Consider the following 22,560-nt stretch of genomic DNA (forward strand, 5'->3'; position numbering starts at 1 on the left):
TTACAAGGGAATGGCACGCACGGCTCTGATGATTAATAATAGCCAGCTTACACACACACACACACACACTAAAATATGGGCTGTATATAAATGAATGTCACTTAATTTGAGGACAAAGAAAAGTAAATAATGCAGTATGTTTATGCATCTACAGGTTCAAGATGTCTTTTGAATGAATTTTATTGTTGTTTTTTTTGTTGTTGTTGTTTTTTGGAGTGCCTGTGTTCATATGCACCTGTCGGAGTGTTTTAAATTTGTGTTACGTACAGCATTTTTAAAATAATTTCTAAAGTAACAAGACATATGTTTGTCAGTATGCTGCTCTGATCACTGTTTAAAACAGACATTAATATTAATTCGATGTTGAGTTAATGTTTGTGTGTTAGCACAGCAACAAGCAGCTGCTCATGGGAGTGAAATGATTTACTGCCATGATTATTTTTGTGTTGTCTGCTCTGTTAAAAGAGCTCCTGCAGCTTATTTGCTTCAGCCTGAGTACGAACTCTAACTGTAGATTGTTGTTGGAACCGAAAGGAACGAGCGTGTCTCGTAGAGTGGCACATGGCTTCCTGGGGGTCATGTTCCCCTGCTCGGGTGATCAACGTTGTGCTGTTCAGGCCTACCAGCAGTGCCAAAGCTGCAGCACGATGTTCTGGAGATTTCTCAGTGATTTCTCTGCTGCACCTCTTCAATAAATACTTTCAGCCTAAACCTACTGTTCTGATCTGCTTCCTGTTCTCACCTTTCATTTTCTTTTTTTCATGGCTCAATTCTAATTTAAATATGCATCTTAAAAAGATGAAAATTTAAACTGTGGATTAATCTGTAGACAATTGTGTGTTTAATGTGTAGATTTCTCTGCACACTTTGCATCTGTCTGCAATATATGTTTTTGTGCAGCGTTCCTTCAGTTGACAGTGCTTATGTTTTTTGTCAGAATTTAGTGGCTGGGACTGGAGGAGGAATGAGTGTTGTAGCGAGTGTTTATGAAACAGGCATGAAAGAAAGGCTGTGATTTGAGACCTTGAGCTGCTACCAGAGGCCCCGAGACACACACACACACACACACACACACACACACACACACACACCACATCTTGGCGTTCCAACCAGTTTCACAGTGATGATGGAGGGTGCTCTGCTCCGGACGCAAATCACACTGACAGTTTCTGGGCGCACGCTGCGGACGGCGATATGAAAATCGGCGCCGTTGCCCTGGCAACGGAAGGGGGAAATGCTTTTTGAGAGGAACATCTTGTCATTTTCTTTAATCCACTGCAGCTGGAGATCGGAACACTATTATTAAATTGTGGTTGCCATAGTTACCAGAGGGGGGCTTTGTAGCAGCAGTCATTTCAGGGTCCCTCTACCATCGTACGGTCTGGTCTTTCGGAAGCTGTTTGTACTGTACCTCTGCATGAACAATGAGGCCCATCATTCCCAGTTTCTCACCGCCTTTGTCCTTTTGTTTAGCAGCATGGCTTCCAGTCTGTATCGTCCCCTTATGTTGCCTGTCGTACACTATTACATTAATCTAGAACATCTGTATATATTAGTGCAGTCGTCATCTGATGCTAATTTTCAGTGTGTTTTTCTATTCACAAGTTGTGCTCCTTTGTGCAGTGTGTTGTATCATTTGCAGTGCTCACATTTAAAGTGGGAAATCAGTTGAAATCGCTTTAACTTTATTCAGTACAATGAGCTTTTTGCTTTTTTTAAGGGTGAACTGTTACTGATATTTTAATTGTTTGGCTTTCTCATTTAAATATACATAAAGCTTATCTACTATGGTCATATAAAGTATTATAATTTAGCTAACCTTGTTTTAATATTATTAGCAAGTTGTTTAAGTCCTAGATGCTTACTCCCTTTCTATTAACCGTACTGTATAACCAATACAAACTGTATGTAATTACAAGAACACTAAAGAAATAAATAACATGCATGTCTGGGGCCACTGAAAAGTCTTAGATGTAAAAAGTGGCTTTAATTACTAGTCTTGGCTCCTTACTCATCTTTTAAACTTTCTGATCAATCACTGATAGATGACAGTTTACTAGTAAATATATGCAGACACTGGATCGCATGAGTGACGTATGACATCTGACTGAGACTAATTGTGTTTTAGCATAACCGTATTAAATGCTAAAAAATTCATGCATTTAGAATGGAAACATATCATGCATATGTATTCAAATGTAGTTTGTTTCGACTATAATGACGGTATTCAACCCCGTATTGTTTTGTCGTCTGAACTTTTTTTTGTTTGTTTGTTTTTGGTTTGCAGGCGATTGAACAGCACCCAAGGGGAGATTCGAGTAGGTCCCAGTCACCAGGTTTGTTTATTCCTTCACTCTTACAATTTTAAACATGCTCCCTTAAACCTGTTCTAACCCACTACATGCTAAATGATGCACAACCTTATAGGCTAGTGCTTGCATGTGGCACTCTTGGTTTATAGTAATTTTACCGGCAAGCTTCTCATAAAGGGTTAATATGGACATATTTGCACTCAAATGGATTTCACACACTTTCTGCCTGGGCTAGGGTGGGCTTAAAAGAGACACAGACTTGGCCATGTTTATTGGAAATTAGATCTGGTTTCATTTTCTGAAATCGAAGGCTAAAAAAAAAAAAAGCGAGGGCACAAGGCAAAATGGCAGATGTAGAAAAATCTAGAATACCGTCAACAATTACTGTCATAGCTTTTAAAGAGCATTTTGTCTCAAACGTACTACATCGGTGTGTTCTCATGTGGAATGATTACAGTGGTATGTCCCTCTTTAAAAGTCATCAAATGGACTACGTGATCCGTTTGGAACAGAGAGAAATGCACTGGTGCGTGGATTCAGAGCAATCCATTTATCCGGAACGATTTAAGATATCTTTCAATAAGGAAATGAGATCTCACAAACAGTAATTGAGCCGACGGGAAATAAACGGCATGTTGAAAAAATCGTTCAAGTATTAAGCCCCTTCTGTTAAAATGGCACTTTTCTATTCCAAATGGGCTTAATTAAGACTTGACACTGGGTGTTTAGGGGCATTAGGAGCACTGAACAGTAGTTAATGTAGTAATAAAACCTCGTTAGATTGCCATTGCGTATTGTTGATATATTAGTATGAATGCTGGTATATGAAGATATATATATATATATATATATACACACACACACACACATAATGTGTGTGTGTGTGTGTGTGTGTGTGTGTATATATAGATAGATAGATAGATAGATAGATAGATAGATAGATAGATAGTAAGTTCAATTGCCGTGTCAAAGTGGAACCTCAGTGATTTAGAGATATGTGGGTTTTTCACATGCAAAATGGAACGTTTTGATGTCTATTGTGGACTGTGCCACCAAAACAACTTGATACATGCATACATATGAAAGGAATAACCAGCATAAAGCTAGCATTCTTTAGTTGTTTTAGAATAAGAGGTTACTGCAAACTAATAGTGTTCTTCTGACCTATGTCCTTTATACTAAGATGATGGACCTGGTTTCTGACAGGATGACTCCAACCCCACACACAGGGTACCATATGATTTAAATCATATGCTCTTGCCTTTGCAACAGAAACTTTTGCACTTGAACTTCTGAAGTATTATGTATTACTGACACAGCATCCTACACTGTATTATTAAAAACATCAGTCTTTAGGAAGAATGGTGTACATTTCACCAGTGCAGTACTAGATACATGTGTAATTTATGCACTGGGGCATTGAAGCTGTTTTGACAGCTGCTAAGACCTTAAAGCACTTTGTTTTTCCCTTTAATACCTTGAATAAATTGTATGGCAAGAGAAGTGGCACTTGTTTTGTGGCATAACTGGTTCAATTGCATGTAAAATCATTCAGCAATAATTATTTGCTTTACCCATCTATTATCCACATAGGGACTGTTAATATTATTTGTCACTGGCTGCTTGGGCTTTTTGTGGTTTGTTTGTAACCCTGTCTAAATTATTTAATAGGCCAAGCTCCCAGAGCTGCAGCCTTTCCCCTCTCCCGGAGGCCAAGTGACCGAAAATGAGGAGCTGGTCTGGATGCCGGGGGTCAATGACTGTGACCTGCTCATGTACCTGCGGGCAGCCAGGTGAGTTCACACGGCTCTGCCATGCTCACTCTCACTGCTTTTTAGGCTAAAATGGTGCCATGTGTTTGTCGATTTTTATTTAAAGCTGTGTAGATGTTAATATGTAGATTTTGTGTGTGCAGGAGCATGGCAGCGTTTGCAGGGATGTGTGATGGAGGCTCGACAGAGGACGGGTGCTTGGCTGCCTCACGGGATGACACTACACTCAATGCATTAAACACTGTAAGTTCATCATTTCACAAACACCAAAATAAGTGATGTTGGTTAGTAAACGTGTCAGCTTGAATTTCCATTGTGTTATGCTTTGTAAAAAATTCATTTGTTCCAGTTCTTGCTAAAAATCATCAGTAACCAAGGAGACACACATAAATATAAGAACGATGAGTTCTGCATTATTAACTCCACATATTAGGAATGCTCCTGCAAAGCGCAGAAGGATTTATTGCTAATTGCTTTTAGCATGTTGGACGCAACGAAAAGAAGAACCAGGCAGGGGGATTCTTTTTTCTTCTTCTTCTTCTTCTTCCTTCCTTTATCATAACAGCCCAAACATAACCGAGTGTTGGAATTGCTCCGCTCATAAATTGAATCTGCTGTCAGCAAGATTCTCCTTTTTTATGAGGTATAAAAAGCATAACTGGTAATCTGTCAGTGAAATGGCCAGGGACGGTATTGCGGCTCAGTCTGTTTATGGTTTGTGTGGATGATGAATGCATTTTGCTTTGCGCTGCTCAGTCTCTAATACAGATGCACAAACAAAGCACAGCTTTGTAACATCGACCCAAAAGTCCTGTTTAACACTGTAATGTCTGGAAAACGGAAACACAGCATTATACGTGTTATCAGAGGCCAGCCACGGAAGTCATGACTCTAGTTTCATATTTTACTGATTGTAAATGCATTTCTATACATCATGGGTGCACAACTATCATGTATGGTTTGCTGATTTTTTTTTTTTTTGCTCAACTGTTTTTGCCTTGTATGTCATGCAGTTGTAGTATTTCACCACAAGGGAGCGCAGATGAAAACGTATACTCTATTACAATTGTACGGGATATAAGCTAATAACGGACGTTACATGCACTTGTGTTTGATTTTCTGTTATCTGTATATTTAAGAGCTGTAATTAGCACTTACAGCAAATTCACCGTGCCCGATTCGTACAAAATCCATAGAGCTGTTACCTAATAAGGGAATTGAAACAAACAGTGTCTAATCTTCATCTTTAGCAGAACGTGACCCCGGATCATGTTTTTGTGTTTGGAAACCATGAGGCCACCATAAGCAGGAACTTGGGTGCCATAATAGTTGAGATCATTAGTTTAGGATGCATTACTGCATGTATCTCTTCAGGGTTTTTTTTGTTCATTATTTGTTGTTGTTGTTTTTTATTACACCAGCATTCATTTCTTTGTAAAGCTGCATTATAAAAAATATTTAAAAGATATGAACAATTTGTTTTCCAAGTTTAATCTCTGGTTTTGAATCAGATCCAGTAATTACTTAGAGGTTGTAATTTCTGTCTCATCAATAGTTTACCATTCTAAATTAGTCCTAACATATTATTTTTATCCCTATTTCAGTGCTTCTTATAATTTGACTGAAGGGTAAAAAATTCATCCAGGAAAACACAAATGCAGCAATTAGGCCGATCCTATTAGCCCCTCTTAGGAAAGCCATAATGTATCCATCAGAGTGGTATAAGGATAAGAACACAGGCATCAGCAAGAGTCATTTTCTTTTGCTGTTAAGCTTTTGAGAGGGAAGTGTTAGCAGGACAGAATGTTCAAACTGGAGAGGTTACTGCACACTGTTTTGGATACAGAGTCTAATCTTTAATGCAAATGGCTCACATCCCACTCGTTATTCCATCTAGTGTACAATTACACTTTGTGGGCTGGAATAATCAAAGTATGGCTTTTTATTCTTAGCAATAAACCAGTCAATGGCTCAGAGAAATGTTGCTGTTCATAGCCATTTCAAATATATTTGCTTTTGTAATTCTACTCCACTCCTCATACTGACTTTCCATAGCTGGGCTCTGCTGATCCAAAAAAAAATGGGAGGGGGGCAATTTGTCCTGAACAATTAGGTGTCCACTAGTAGAGACACATTGAAATGAGATGTCCCTGGCAGGCCTCCTGTGTAAAAGCAGATGGAGACAAATTGTAGAAAATCCCTCTGCTGTTTCCCACATTTGCTGGCTTTTTCCAGAAACGCCCACAGGCTAATCGAGCACATGGAACTCAGCTCTGATTTAGGAAAGACCCACATGCTAAGGGTGGAATGTGCTCACCTTAATTCAAATGAACATGTACTCTGTCAGATACAGTGCTTTGTAATAGCACTGAGTAATAGCAATTAGTTAACGCAAGCCTCACATACTCCATAACTCGTGATGCACAATTATGACAGTTCCTGTTCCTCCTTTCTTCCTGAACACAACAGAACACAGAGGGAGCCATTAACCAATGAGCTCAAAATGGAGTAAACATGGCATTTCCATTCAGATCGAGGAGGGGGGGAGTGGAGAATTAATGCTGTCTGCGGTTCACTGTTTCTTGACCTTTTCCCTCCTCATTTGCAATTCCAATGTGTTTTCAGAAAAAAACTCTCCCAGCCCTGATACCTGCTCCCCTTTGACAGACTTTTATGTTTCAACCTTGCATGTAATGATTTTTTGATATTGGCTCTGCATTGGCCATGACAATGAGATGATGTGAACATGAAAATCACTGCCAGAACTGAATAATTCAAAATAATATAGCAAAAACAGTATTTACAACCAAGAAATCAACACTTTTTATTTTTGACTTTGTGTTACATTATACCACAAATTTGTTGGATTCTCTAAACCGATCGGTCAGAAGGTGGCGCCTTCATTTTCAGCTCTGAGAGCAATTATTTAATAAAGAAAACTTCCATAAGGGATGTCTGGTACACATTTTATGAAAGAGTCTCCAGTTATAAGACAAAAGATGGAGAGAGAGAAAAAGTAAATAAGAGAGGCTGTCAAATTTATAGCATTTTCTTCTTTTTGCTTTACACAAAATTAAACATGACTATAAACCTTTGTGACATGCTGTATAGGAAAATAATAAACTTCAAGGTGGTAACAGTAACTCCACTTTGCCACATATTTCATTATTTTCCTATAAGTGCGTGTTCTATTGGGTTATTATTTCTTACTTATAATTATCTATTATTATTACCAATATTTGTGTGTTGTATTTTGTTTTAAAGCTCCCAGATATAGCCGAAATCTGAATGTGCATTTCTTTATTTAGTGAAGTGAAATGTTACCTACAAGGAAGTTGAATAATACAGATGCCCAAACTTCATCACTCTGACACACTTGTGGAAAGCCAATCAAAACCATTCCACCATTTCTTTCATTCAGAACTAAGCAAAGCAGCATATTTAAATAGACTCTACTGAGTAAAAGTTTGAGTAAAATAGTTGCCTCCTTTTTGCAGCTTCATGAAAGCAGCTACGATGCCGGGAAAGCGCTGCAGCGTCTGGTGAAGAAGCCTGTCCCCAAGCTAATTGAGAAGTGCTGGTCCGAAGACGAAGTGGTAAGAGACGAGTCTGTTTTCTAAAAGAGGTGACTGCATCCTGATCCACTATGAGACAGAGTGCAGAGAACAGTGCTGTGAGAAAGCAACAGACTCCTTTAAAATAGTTTAGCTGTAAATGTTGTTCACAGTCCTGGGATTTATTTATTTTTTTATTTTTTTGAGGCTAGAATTGGTTCTTTAATGATGTACAGCCTTTTTTTTATTTTCCTTTTCTTCTTTGTCATTTTTTTCTCCTTTTTTTTTTTTTTTTTGAAGGCACTCCAGTCTTTGCGAGTCCAGGCTCTGTGACATGTGGTTCTGTGTCCACACCCAATGTTACTGAGTCACTTCAATCATAAAGACAGCCTGAAATACACCCCCCCCCTCTCTCTCTCGAATCCCCCCCCCCCCCCTTCCCCTCTACTTGTGAAAAAATAGTTGGAGGATCTCATTAAAAAATGTGGCTTTCCATTCACAGGGAAAGTACCTAAACTTTAGGTGGATTTAGAATTGATCTGTTCACCTATTCACAGTCAATCCGTAATGGATGTGAGTTAATAAGTTTGCTGATTACATCTGATGGAGACTTTTGAATAAAGCAGACACGGTCAGAACTGCTGCTAAGTAAAAACATATTAGCTTTTTTTTTCCCTCCCTCACAGGTGCTTGCTAAAACTATGCTATGTCATGGATGCAGGTATGGCATCAGGAAATTGTGATTAAGTCTTTTATACGGTGTATATCAATACTTGTCATCACTGTTCCATCCTCTGTCTGGACAGCATGCAAAAATTGTTGTTCATTTCTTAGAGCCAGCAGGTCATTTCAAAGAATCATTGTCTCTGTTCTGTATTAATTGAGACGGGCGTTTTGGCGTGCACCGCAGACAGCCGTTTTTGGAGGTTTGGAGTGTGGAGTTTGTGTGAAGTGAAGTGTGTAACAGTCTGTCTCGGATGAATAATACAGGGAGGAGATGAATAGTGTATGAGAGGTGGCCTCGATTACTTCACCGTTGGTCTTTTATGTGTGCGCTTGCATGTGTGTTTGTGTGTGCATGCTGCCGGAGGGGGTGAGAGACAGGAGGACAGAGCCACGTCGCACATACGCACATCACCTCCCCACTGCCGTGAAGCCAAGGACACCACTCCCACTGATCTGATTTCAAGTTGTGCCTTTGCAGCTTTGAGAGCCTGGAGGGACAGGTGTAAATGTAGCCCTGACCTTGGCGTTCATACCAGCCCTGCCTGCTGCTCCTCATTTATTTATTATCAGCCCCCGCTTTCTCTTCACTCTCCAGCTCTCTTTTTCTGTCTCTCTCTCTGCCCTAAGGACCCAGGCCTCATTATTCCACCACTTCTATTTGCAATGTAAATAAAAGTGACAGTGACTAGGTTTAAAATGACAGACTTGCCCCTTCTTCAGGGTCACCTTTCACCACCCTCTCTCTTGCTCCACCCCCTTAAGCAAGCAATCAGCGGTCAGTTCTCTAAACTCTGCCTCTATTTTCAAAGCTACCCGCTGAGCCAGTTCAGTTTGCATTCTCTAATATCTCTCTGTAAGCAGAGTTAAATATGGCAATCGATGCCTGGTAGCACCTTTTTAAACTTACATTTTTAGTAATCGTTATTTCACGGGCTGCTTCCTCTAATGCCCACGCATGCCTTGAAATTTTTGCTTATCCAAGGCTTTTACCCAACAAACACAGTGGAATTTTCCAGAGAAAGTGCACAAGCTGGCATGGCGGCTGTCCTGTTGTTGCAATCGGACTGAAATCTGAGTCTCTACCCGCTCCATAGTCCTGCTGTGTATTATCACACCGCTTGTCAGAAAGTGATGAATGACGGCGTGAGGTCTTAGATAGCTCAAGTGCCGTCATCGTGGCCCCCCTGTGGTGAGAGAATGGATCTGCACATCCTGCTTACAAAACCCCCCCCAGAAAACCCCTAAACTCCACCTCAGTGTCTAGTGATGGAATAGAGAAAGGGTCACAGCTTGAGAGAGTGTGTGTATGGGTGGGTGAGTGTTTAAATTGTAGGCACAATCACATTTTCAGAACAGTTCGTCTGGTCTGTGAAAGTGCTCGCCCACCCTGAAGTTAATTTAGCTTTTTTTTTTTTAAGAAGTGTTTTCTCTCCTTCACACTCCCTCAAAGCAGGTTGTGTTCGTGCTGTGATAGCCAGGTTTAGAGAGTTTTTAATAGCACTCTGAGTTAGCTAGGGCAGGAAGGGCACGCTACCACGTTTCCTGTCACCTTTGCATTTACGCAGAAGCTGGTTTTGCTGAGTTGTTGCATATTTATTCCCTGTGCATGAGTGCGTGCAATGGGACTGAGCCAAAGTTTGTTTCTACTCTGAAGTGGTATCATACACAATCTGATTAATATGATTGTTTCAGCTGGTTTTGTAGGTTGAGCTCTTTTTCTGTTGTGGTTTGTATATTATATAAAGTTTGAATCAGGATGTGGGCTGTCTTATATTTGTGGTCTTTTTGTGTGCTCAGATGTCAGAGTTGTCATTTTTTCTCGACACTTTGTTTTTGGCTAAATTTATCCTGCTACCCCTGCGTAGTAGGTCAGCCCTCGCAAAAGGTCAAGTGGTGATTTCACAAGCCTGCTGTGTATTTAGCCAACCCTCTCTTAAAGAGGCGCATTTAAAAAAAAAACAACAAATGTTTAGACCACCACGGCTGCTGTGCGTTTGAAGCGCACTCATCCTTATCTCTGACATCATCTTTTTGTAAACGCTTGTAACATTTTCTAAACGCTCGCATGAACCAGTTTTTCAGCTTCCAACAATTATTGTTTAAGCCGGAAGTGTGTTTGAGTTACAATGGCCTTTTCATTATTTTTTTTTTCCCTCTCCATGATCTTTCTTTTACAATGGTGTAGTGTTGAGCAGTGAGAGAAAGAGAGGGTGTGTGAAGCAAAACCAAGGGAAAAGAGCCAGCTCTCTGGAACAATTTCTAAAAAAAAAAAAAAAAAAAAAGAAGCCTGTTGTTTCAGCAGAATGTGCGCCTGGCTATTTGGTAACCCTCCCCTCCTTCTTCTCTCGCTCTCTTTACTCTCCTTCCCTCCGGCTCTCCCCCCTCAGCCCCGCCTCTTCTCTGCACGGTTGCCTAGCAACCCAGGGCTGGAGCAATAGTGGCAGGGCCAGAGCGATTCAGCAAGCAGATTGGAGGATGATTTATTAGCTGGGCTCAGGGAGCAGCGAGAGCAGGCAGCTGAAATGGAGCCTTAAAACGGAGCCGACATGCAGAGCACAGAGCATGAGACCGAGAGAGAGGGAGAGAGAATGATAAAGTGCAGTGCACGGCTCTTGCAGACACCCGAGTAGTGTAAATGCTACAGTAGGCATAACACAATTACGGTGACACAATCAGGCCAGAAACAACACATGCATTCAGACCTGGCAGGTGTAATTGGTTTTGGGCCACCGGTCAGGATCCGAGACCCCGAATGATAGTGGCAGATTCTCTGTTAACAAAATACCAAGGGAAAGACCTGCAATCTGTGCATTGCTCTTTTAGAGCCTCATTAACACACAAGGAATGTCAGGTACCTACATCTCGAAAAGCTGTTTATCCTGCTCCTATTGGTCCAGCTCTGGTCACCAATTGTTGTGCCAGGTGTTAGCAATGCTTTTGGTAGAAGAGGCACGGTGGAGCAGTACACCTGGGAAGCTACATGTTTAATATCAGATCCTCATTTTTTTAAAAATTGCTTTTCCTGTAATGAAACCGTGAAGGCTGTTTGTTGGTTTTTAACATTATATTTCTTGATTACAAAATAAATTTGAACCACAGTTCTTGAGCACTGCGCCACCTACTGGTTAATCCCCTACACCTTCCACAATATCAGATTGATTCAATACTTACTGTCGGGTACTGACTCTTTTCTCTCCATTCAAGTCTGAGCATGTTAATCTGTTTCTGTTTGTACAAATAACAAGGCGAAGAAAGGGCTGATTTAATGACACTTGTGTGTTTAATTTGCTAAATTAGCCTTTTCTGTATCTCAAAGAAATGCAATTTGGTGTGAGTTTTAAGAAAACTTTGTAGGGGAAATATTGTAAAGATTGTTGATTAGAAAAAGAAATGCCCCCACCCTGCCACAAATAGTTTTTATTTTAAAGCCATGTGTAAACACTTCCCTAGTTACATAACCAGCAGAGACTGTAACAGGCAGTAGGAGCTCCATGTCTGGTTTTCTTAATGCCTTGTCTGGGTTAATTCACCTTTATGTGTGTACATGCAAACACACACGCTGATGACTTCTTCCTTTCTTGCATTTTTGCTCGGATGGTGTCTTTCTTTCTGAGCTGCCAGTACATTTAATAAACCGTACGGTCGCTCTCTTTTTTTCACCCCCCCTTGAAAGGCAATACTAAGGGGGTTGGGGTAATAATGACACAGGCAGATGTGAAACTGCAGGGCTAACACACATGCTCAAACGCACACATAAAGGCAGCTTGAGCAGTGTGGTTGCACTCAGAGCACGCTTGAGTGACAGAGAGCCACCATGCAGTGCAGAACTCCACTCCAGGTTTTACAGACTGCCGCCAAGCAGAGGCTCCCTAGCAGAAAGATCACATGTAAAGCCTTCCCCTTTGTAGTGGAGGAGCACAGAGTGACAAGCTATTTCTTGCTCATAAAAAAGCGTCGCACCTTTTGGGACTTTGTGGATTTGCGTCTCAGTATTTCTTCTACCTGCCAGTGGACCTGAGTGAATTGAAGCGTACGGCGAGCGGACTTGAGCAGGTTTTAGTCGGTGGAGTTTGGTGGTTGTAAGGATTGGCTGAGATTTCTGTGGAGCGGGGCTCGTCTCTGGAACAAGAAAGTAAATCTGCTGCTTGTCTGCTCCGTTGGTTATGAATGTTTTCTGCCTTCTCCTGTTTTTTGGCTTTTAAAGGAATGGAGATATTGAAACCAATGAGAATCTCCTTTTGTATTTCTGTTGTATTTACACAGAGTGAAGTTTATTAGTGGGGACATTCATTCTTGAAAAGTAAAAAAATTTTAATCAAGTTAAGATTAGACATTTTTTTAAACCTACTAAAATTTTACAAATAAGTGTACATTGTTCTAGGATTTTCTAACAGCTCACTTTGAAATATGAGAATTTCTCGATCAGGAAAGGCTTGCTGAGATTCTCTGTAACTTACTGAAGTTCACTTTTGAACTTCAGACGCCTCCAGTGTGGAGTTAACACTTTGTTTCAGATGAAATTGCCTTCATGTTTGCCCTTTGTTGTAGATTAATATGAACTCTCCTTCTTGCTTTTGCTGTCATTTTCCCTTTTTTCCCTCTTCATGCAAACCTTTAGCTCTTAAGCCACAGAGAGATAGCTATCAGAATGTTTTCTTCTATTTACAGTATAAGGTATTTGCATGCACGTGAAAATGGTTATCTGATTTCCTGTCTCCTTTTTGTGTGCTTTTTTCGTAAACAGAAACGGTTCATAAAAGGACTGAGACAGTACGGCAAAAACTTCTTCAGGATTCGGAAAGAGCTGCTACCGAACAAGGAAACGGTGAGTCATTTTCTCTTGCCTCTTACCTAGATTTTTTTTTTCTTAGTCCTTTAAATGAGGTCACTTTTATTTTTGTACTCAGTTTTTTTTTCCTCCTTTGTAATATTTACAGTGAACACGCTCCAGTCAGTCTCGCACTGAACCTAACCTAGCGAAAGAAATGAGATACAAGTAGCTCACAGATGGACATGGTACATGGATATTAGATTTAACAGTAAGCATATTAGGTTGTTGGATTGATTCCCGAGAACAGTGAGCACACTGTGTTTGCAACCAAAACAGAACGATGGCTGTTTATGCAGCGCTGCTGAGGAAGGCGCTCTTTATATCTGTGCCTCACAACTGATCATTTTTACAATTTTGCCCAGTTTATTACCATCTCCTTTTCCATTTCGAGTCAAACCAAAGCTGCATCACATAAAAAAAAAACCTAGATTTAACTGTTAGATTTGTTTAAAGGTAATGTGTTCTATGTTTGAGAGCTGTACTCACCCAAACGCTTTGGTTAGTAAAATATTAAAGAAGTGCTGTTTTACATTTCTGTCAAGTCTTTAACATTTGCGTACACAAAACTAGTTGAACTTGGTTCTTGAATAAACACTGTTTAAGTGCTTCAAAAGGTGAAACGTTTACATTCGACTCGCAAAGTTTACTGTTTACATCAAACAAGTGATTGAAGGCTGTACCATAACTGACAGATTCATTTCACTGGGATTACAAAAGACTTAGTCACAGAAATGTTGAACCTGTAGAATGTGTTGTGGTTAACAGTAGACTTGATCTTCATTAACATCAACGATATACATCATAGCTTACGATTGTCGGCATGTCATTTTAACTAATTCGCCAATTGACAGACGTAATCCTGCACTCTTGAGTGTGATTTAGTGCATATAGTCTGTTGAGAATGCTTCACTTTATGTACAATCTTAAATCCACCATAGTCACTTTATATTGTGTCAAACCGTATTTCCAGAAATATCTGTTTTTTATTAGCTCTGCCTGTAGCACAGTTTGAGAGAAATCCTTGTTGGCTCTGACATAAACCTCGTTTGTCATTTAAAGGTCAGCTGTTTGCCTTTTCCATCTCACTATCTTTCTGGATCCTGTGTAACATAAGCGAGTTTAAAACGTATGTTAGTATATTGATTTAACCAGGGCGATTAAAGAATATCCCAGGTTACAAAAGGAACCACTGCTGAGACGTCAAATTCACTGCAAATAAATATTAACCAAGGGAGTGTTGACACAAGCGAATAGATGTTTGACTAGAATAGCAGTTCAGATTCATTACTCGTTAGTGCTGTGTTTACTTACTCGGTGTGGAAAAAAGAAAGAGACACTGTCCTATAATTAACGTCTGCTAATCACACAGTTAGTCAGGATTTTATTAGAAGGTCATTAAGAATATGTTGCAGTATTAAGATTCTAAATAGATGTACCAAACCTGACAGGTTACATAATTTGTTATTGCTTGTCTTGTTGCTTATGTCCTTCACCAGCTTTATTAACCCATGCGTAAGATGGCTGTAATAATAAGAAAACTAAGATTTATTAGATTGACCGAGGCAGGGGAATTTGAAGTACAGGGTGGAGAGGATATTTCTATATAGACACAGGAAAAAACCAACACTGTCTTGGACCTAAAACCCATCTTTGCTTAAGCATGAACTTTCTTTTGTGTTCAAAGTCAGTCTTCTGTGCCACTTCCAATCAATGCCCTGAGGAAAGTTTGATCTATTTTCCCAGCAGTCGCTTTCTTCCTTCTCCCTCTCCTAAATTCTTGGAAGACAAATTTGCTGCAACCCAAATGTAAACAATAATTTTTTCCCTTTTTTTCAAAAACAGCTTGTCACATAATGATTTTTGCTAAGCACTGTCTTTCCCAGAGCAGTTGTTCTACAATTCACGACGTGTACACAGCTTGTTAAAGTACTGGGCCTTCAGCCAGGGCTACAGAGGGCGATACAGTGCAGCGCATCTGTCTTTGCCTCTCCCCTCAGCACTTATTAGCTGGTTTCTCATAAAGAGCTGGTGCCAAAAGTAAGCGCCCACTGCTGTGAAAACAAACCAGGCCTGACTAGCTCTCAGGAATGCTTTATATGAAGGCAATAAAAGGGGAAGCAGGGGAAGTGGGTGTGTTGCCTGACCGTCGCAGTTCTTTTCACCGCCACCATTTCCTCCACTCAAAAGACGACGTCATGGAATCATTTGTATACCCGTGCTAGAAATGTTCCTAAACATCCCCAACGTGCTTAGTCTACAGATAACAGATAATTCCTTTTGCGTTTTGTTTTTCCAACACAACCCATCCCATGAGGCCTAGTGGGAGAATCGAGTCTCACTGCCACGGTTACTCAGCTCTCTGCTGTTATTGATTCAGGTCTGAGTGATATTAACACGTGTCATTTTGTCTTGCTGTGTTATGTTCTATCACATTTGATCGATAATGTTAATTCAGTTGTTGTTGCTTCTTGTTATTTATCTAGGTGCTTGTTAATGATGAATCCTTAGACTGTATTTTCATGCTTTACCCATTAAGAAATTAGTATATAGAAAACAGTATGTAATTATGATTGGAAGTCAACACAGTTTCGCCATTCTGACATTTTCTCAAATCACGACTAAACCCTCCTTGACTTGTATCTCAGCCATAAATTGTATTTGGATACCTCTTTTTCCGGAGAAAGAGCTTGACCTAATTGGGCTTGTCATATCTGAGGTAGTTGAGATGGATGTAAAGGAGGAGGAAAAGACTGTGGGAATATGGAACATTTTCTTACTTGTCTCATCCAGTGCCGTGAAGAGAATCCGGTGCAAATCAGTCTCCATCCAGTGCCGTGAAGAGAACCAGAGACCCGGGTAGCACAAGCAGCACACGGCCTCAGGATCTGCAATATTCAAGACTGATTTGTATTGGTTTAGCCTTGTAGCAGATGTTTGCCCTGATGCGATCTGTATACATATCAAATTAAATTCATGGTAACATCGTCACCCGGCTGCCTTGGCCCCAGAGAACTTCATGTAATTACACACTAAGGATTGAGCACTAATTTAAAAGCTTAAAACTGCTACCACATTTAGGAGCAGCTGTCTGTGACAAAATAGCTTGCTTGGAAATGAGTTTGTTGTTTGTGGAAAATGTCATTGTGTCATTATACTGGAGGTTTTTATGTATTTCTGAATTCATTCCAATATCCAGTAGTTCTTCTAGCTCTGCTCTCTGCATCACATTTGAAGAACAAATATGCAATCTGCAGTTCTGACAGTTCTTTTTGAATATGTCTAGCTCTGGCTCATTCAGTGCAGTTTTGTGAACAAAGCCGTGGCTATTCATATTGATGTTTAGGATTAGCCTGAACAGCCCCTGTTGAAAAGTCGCGCCATAGCTGTATATTTTCTTCTGTTGGAAAAACTGCTTACAGCAGTGAAACATAAGTGCTGATTCTTGCGCTTGTACTTCGTTGACCTGTGAAAGCAGAGCTTATACTTTCTATTCCAACAGAAAACAGGATTGCAGCAGAGATTAACCAGTCGACATCCTTTTGCACAGTGCTGTTCCAGCCAAGGCCTATCACCTTTACTTGGTTTAATCTTGAAAGTGGGTGTACATATTTGAGCAGAACCAGGTTTCACCGTGTGGTTCTGAGTTTCCTATTCTGACCTTGAAGCAAGGGTAGATTAATGCCTAACCTGCCTGCTGATGTCTTTTGAGGACAATTTCCTTGGCTTTTCACCAGTTGCACAACACATTGATTACATTTACCGTCAATGAAAATGCCGTCATTGAAAATATTTAAGTGCTCAATCCTTTTACATAGCGAGATGAATTACTGTGAATGAATCTGTGTGACTGGGTGAAAAAAATATCTGCTTAAAGTCAGTGGTAGAGATTTTAGATTGCTTCAAACAAGTATTCAATTTGAAAAGCAATTTTGAATGTTTATTAGAGACTATTAATGTTTTTGTGCTCATAATAAAGAGCAAATGGAGCTAATCAAACATTCTGAGCCAGGTTGTGTAGTTTAGTGCAGAAACTGTGAGTCAAAATTCTGTCTCACTTTTTCTGCCATCAAGGCTAGAATTACATTCCAGATACACCCCCCCTCCCTCCGCATGGGCACTCTTTGCCCTGCATAGGGACAGGAAAGAGCAATCCAAACTCAGCTAATGGATGTTTACAGCTGCAGATTGACTGCTTGCCCCCAATCACCACATGTTCTTTTTTAGCCTCCAACACACTTGGCTCGAGCGAGCAGGCTTTGGAGACATTTTCTCTACGCAAGGTTGATTGTCCATTGTTATCTTCCATTTTCTCCCTCTTCTCACTCCCTTCGGCGCTCTTTCCCCCTCACTGCCCTCCCCTCGCATTCTCCCCTGCTCTCCTTGCCTTGCTTTTGCCAGCTCCAGCCTTAACCGTTTGGCGCCCTGTCAAAGCAGGGGCCTTTTGTGGCTTCATCACAAATCTGCCAGGAAAAACAGAAACCATCTGTTCAAGCCTGGGCTTGAGCACGGATGAGTGTATAAATACAGGAGTTTAGCCTTCACGCTCATACTGAGCATGCATACGCGCACACACTCAAACACATGCACAACTAGAAGGGTCCAGTAAATGGTCCAATTTCCCCTAACACTCTGCCAGAGCTGTTTCTAAATCACAGTGAACAAGGCAAGATCTCTTAAAAATTGCAGTTCACACACACAGAACCTGCTCACAAACGCCCACATCAACACTTACTTGGGGCAGAAATGAGATGGTGGAAAAATCCCTTAGTGTAGTGATAGAAGATTAAAACGCTTCCTTGTCAGATAATCCACCCCGCAGAAATATCCTGCAGATGGAAGCATTCTGAAATTGCCTGTAATTCAGCGTTAAGCTACCATGATTTTTGTTCACCAGCATGAATGTGCTTTTTGAAAGATAACAGAAATTACAGAAATAAACATTCTAGTAACTATTTGTAAAAATAGGACAAATAACATTGTTAAAATGCATGAAAACTTTAATAAAAATATAAACATTTTGGTAAATCTAAAATTACGTTTCTGTAAAGAGAGCAGAAAAATGTCATATCTTCAAAAATCGCTCAAAATGTCTCCACATACTATAGGACAGGTTGACATTTTGATGTTGAAGAACGCGACTTGAGAAATGTGGGTGTGGAACCCATGCAAGGCATTTTTTTCCTCCCTCAGCTGTTATCTTCAATTTTTGCGTGCTCCTCCTATGAGTCAACGCTATACAGGGAGCTGTTTTGTTTTGCTTTTCTGATTGTGCTGGAAAAGGATGGGCAAGAGTTAAGAGGAAGGAAGATGAGGACTACAGGAGGAAAGTGTGGCTTAGCAAAGCCTCTCAACACTTCCCTTTAAATCATATTTCCTCACTGGAAAGGGGTTTTTCTATAGGTCTCTATCATCCAAGGAAATTTGTCACCACCATATAGGATCCACACAGAACATTCATCAAGTCAGTTCAGCCTCATCTCCACTCCTCCACATATTGCACAAGCAGACCATATTAAGCATGGCGTTTTCACTACGTGCATGAATGTCTGCTCTCAAGCTGTTTCCGCTTGTTTTTTTATAGCCTACAAACTAAATTACTTTTGAATGACCATAGTGATTCATTTCATATCAACAGCATTGCCCTATTTATTCAACTGAACTTTGGAGAATTTTAGCCATGGCAATTTTGTTTTGGAAACATCAAATTCTCTCTTCATAAATGGGCTGACTTTTTCCTCACCTCCTTTCATAAGTCGGCTCAAATACTGACACCACAAAGAAGAGAAGGGAGGGTTTGAATATAGTGTGTTACATAGTGAAGAAAGCCTTTCCCTCTGTCCTCCTGATAGGTTTTGATCTGCACATTTCAATTAGATTTCACATCAGGAAGTCTGCATCCCTTGGCTTGCACCTGCGCCCTGTTCATCCCCGCCAAAGCTTTGCACTTTCCAACACACGCTTACGCTTCACAAGCTTACACAGCCCATTATTTCTCCCAACATCATATCACAGCAGAATTACCCAAAGGAGTTACCCTAATCACATATTGTAAAGGGTTATCGCGGGACATTAACATGAACCCATTTTCCTAGGCAGTGGAAGGAGCGCTGGCTCGCTAGTCCTTTCTCTTTGTGTCTGTTTTTAAAATGTGGTGAGAGGCTACGGTGGGTGGAAATCTGAGTCAAAGAAGAGGATTTGTCACACTTGTGTTTCTCATTTGGATAACGTCTCAGCCACCCACAAGTAATTGATGTAATTGTGATAATTGATATTTCGCCTACTCATGTCCGCCAGCGGGCTCTGAAGGGGGAGGGCGTGAGGGAGTTACACAGCCTGTTCCACTGCTGGTGCATTAGGCCAGAAGCATGTGGGAAACATTTATAGAAAACGGACACTCTGAGGAAGTATTTACTTCTTTAGTGGTCACCAGCAAAAAAGCTACATGAGAGTTTTTCATACATATTTATTACTATTACATTTTTTTTCAGGTTTTTAAAGACTAACACCAGTTTAGACTTCTTGTTAAATCCAACTAAAGCTTGTAGTAGGTTAATGATATACCATATCTTTAATATTTACGAATTGCCTTTTTTTTCTTGCTTTTTTCCCAATTTTGGTCAGAAACACAGAAATAATTTTAAATTTACCAATAATGATTGAACTGTAGTGTTTTATCATGGCCAACATGACATTCATTCTAACAGTCCCTCACTAAGCTTGGACTTTATTTTTTTCAAATTCTCAATAGTTTGAGTCTTTATTTCTCTTTCTTTATATTTTATTGATTCAGAACAGTTTTAGTGCAGTGTAGTGAATGTATCTTAATTTCACTGAGCATCAGAATTCAAAGTAAAACTTTTTTTTTCTTCCTCCTCCTTGATTGCTAGCCAAGGAAAGTGTTAGCCACCAAGCTGCTAGAGTGTTGTTGAGCTCAGTGTTTTATTGACCAATTTATGTCAAAAAGAACATCTGAAGCAAAAAAGCAAGCAAAACAATTTAATGATGTCTAAATCTAATTCATGCTGAGTTTGACAGACTCGTCATACCTAGTGCTTTGACCTCCTTCATCAGTTGGGCAAACCTTAATACATTAAGGCATGTTTAAAGAGAGGCAACCGGTATGTAAGTAAATTCCTGTTGCAAAATGAATATGTAGTAGGAAGGCAGGAATGGAAGAAATGTTATAAACCAAAATGGGCAGAATACTACATAATTGCTCTTTCCGCCTGACTTACTTTGAGGGTGTGTGTATTATTTTGAAAGCTGCCGGAAAGCACCAGTTAATTTGTGCAGGCTGTCTCAGCAAAGCTTCTTCTGATCCATGATTGCATGTGTTAATGTTTCAGTAGGGTATTGATTTGCTGGCTGGCTTTTGTGTGCTGGATTTATACGCTCTGCTCCCTGGCAAGCACACCCTGAATGTTTGATTAAAGTTCAATTGACTCTTCCAACGAAGGGACTCAGAACCGTTTCACTCCCTATTTGTAGCGCCAAAGCTCTCCCCGACATGTTCTTTTGTTCCCATTCAAGCGCCTGCCACCCAGGCAGCCACCAATGTACTGATCCTAATATCCTAGCATTCAGTGAGCTTCGCTGCCTAATCCCGGAACAGAGACTGCCTCAGCACAACATGCTAGGCTGCTGCAAAACCCGGCATGGAATCTTGCTCCAAACATCCGTGTGCTCTTGCTCGCTAGCTGACCTCAGCACTAAACCTTTTTCGACAGTCACCCTCTGAAAATAAGCCTCTGTTTGTGTGCTGTTATCAGTTTGACATTTGAGGGCTTTAAGTACAAACAAAGCAGAGCAAAAAAATTCAGCTAGCAGCTTTGTTTATTTTGGACTAGTGGATCTGCATAAATTTGTTACCTCTTGATTTGTAACAGCAGTGGGTCATTTTTGATAAGATTAAAAGGTGAACATTATCTGAGCAAGACATATTTTCATTATGCACAGTATAGGAGCATCTTTTCACTAATAGCTTCATGCTTCTCTGTTTGCAGGGAGAGTTGATAACTTTTTACTATTACTGGAAGAAAACCCCTGAGGCTGCTAGCTCCCGAGCCCACCGTAGACACCGAAGGCAGCCTGTCTTCCGTCGGATCAAGACTCGCACAGCAACCACACCTGTTAACACTCCTTCCCGACCACCTTCCAGCGAATTTTGTAAGTGCTCTTTATTTCCTAGAGACATAGAGCAGACTTAGCTAAAGAGGTGGGTTCAATACAAAAACAAACTGAGTGCCATGCCCCTTTATTATTGCATAGCAAATTCATTTATGATCTTTTCACCTGCAAAACCCAGATAGGTTGTATTATATAAAATGTAAATTTACAGTTGATTGTCATGGTTTGGGCATGCTGTCATATTTTTTCTGGCTCTCTCCTACAGTGGACCTAAGCTCAGCCAGTGAAGATGACTTTGACAGTGAAGACAGCGAACAGGAGCTGAAAGGCTACGCCTGCCGCCACTGTTTTACCACCAGTAAGAAAGTTCTCTGTTCACTTCTAAATGTCCATTACAACGGTTTGACAGCTGCATTCTAATGGTGTCTAAGGCAGGCTTGGGTATTTGCACATCCTTTAGATATTTAGTAGCACATCATCCAACTAGAGTCACGCTGATATTCAACTGACTTGATTGAAATATGAGCTTTTTTCAGCCAGCAGTTAGCCAATCCCCAGGTGCACTGATCACGGTCTTAGATTTTAGTAGTAATGCTGAGAAACAGGTGGCGTTCCTACAACAGTTCTAGCATCACAGGCGTGTCAGGCCCTTAATAATCCCCACAGCAGGTCTGTAATTACTCTCTGTTTGAGGGAGCCATGCTGCTCACCCTTTCTCCACTGGCAGATGGACCTTGGAGGATGTAGCTGTTAATTTCATCGTACCTGACAGTTACTCATTTGTTCTTTGCCTCGTTAAACCCTCTGACTTGTTGGGTGCAGTAGGCGCTCACAGTACTCCCATATGTTATGAGCTATGAGCATCACTATGTAATGCAGCATGGCCAGACTGAGTGTGAGCGTTCAGATATTTGTTTGATGTAAGGGTGTGAGTCAGGGATCAGGCTAGTCCATGTGTACCTCTCTACAGTCAGAGAAAAGCAGAGCTAATCAGAGTCGGAAATGTGTTTGCAGCCTCTAAGGACTGGCACCACGGCGGGCGAGAGAATATCCTACTGTGCACCGACTGCCGCATTCATTTCAAGAAGTACGGTGAGCTGCCCCCAATAGAAAAGCCTGTGGACCCTCCACCGTTTATGTTCAAACCCGTCAAAGAGGAAGAGGATGGGCTCGGCGGGAAGCATAGCATGAGGACTCGACGGAACCGCGGGCCGGTGAGTCCGAGCCACGAGGAAAAA

At 40.7% G+C, this 22,560-nt stretch overlaps 1 protein-coding gene across 6 annotated transcripts in view; it reads left to right on the forward strand.

Annotated features, from left to right (window-relative positions):
• Positions 1 to 22,560, forward strand: part of rerea (arginine-glutamic acid dipeptide (RE) repeats a) — a 149,589-nt gene that overhangs the window by 120,453 nt on the left and 6,576 nt on the right. For 5 of the 6 annotated variants that reach the window (XM_027170530.2, XM_027170531.2, XM_027170529.2 and 2 more), the window contains 8 exons: positions 2,288 to 2,336; positions 3,984 to 4,105; positions 4,228 to 4,327; positions 7,582 to 7,680; positions 13,109 to 13,189; positions 21,199 to 21,361; positions 21,588 to 21,680; positions 22,337 to 22,536. In XM_027170530.2, coding sequence (XP_027026331.2) covers positions 2,288 to 2,336; positions 3,984 to 4,105; positions 4,228 to 4,327; positions 7,582 to 7,680; positions 13,109 to 13,189; positions 21,199 to 21,361; positions 21,588 to 21,680; positions 22,337 to 22,536 — 907 coding nt within the window. The remainder of the gene's footprint in view (positions 1 to 2,287; positions 2,337 to 3,983; positions 4,106 to 4,227; positions 4,328 to 7,581; positions 7,681 to 13,108; positions 13,190 to 21,198; positions 21,362 to 21,587; positions 21,681 to 22,336; positions 22,537 to 22,560) is intronic. The other variant, XM_027170532.2, reaches the window with a different exon arrangement.

This window comes from Tachysurus fulvidraco, chromosome 23, assembly GCF_022655615.1.
Source record: "Tachysurus fulvidraco isolate hzauxx_2018 chromosome 23, HZAU_PFXX_2.0, whole genome shotgun sequence".
NCBI lineage: Eukaryota > Metazoa > Chordata > Actinopteri > Siluriformes > Bagridae > Tachysurus > Tachysurus fulvidraco.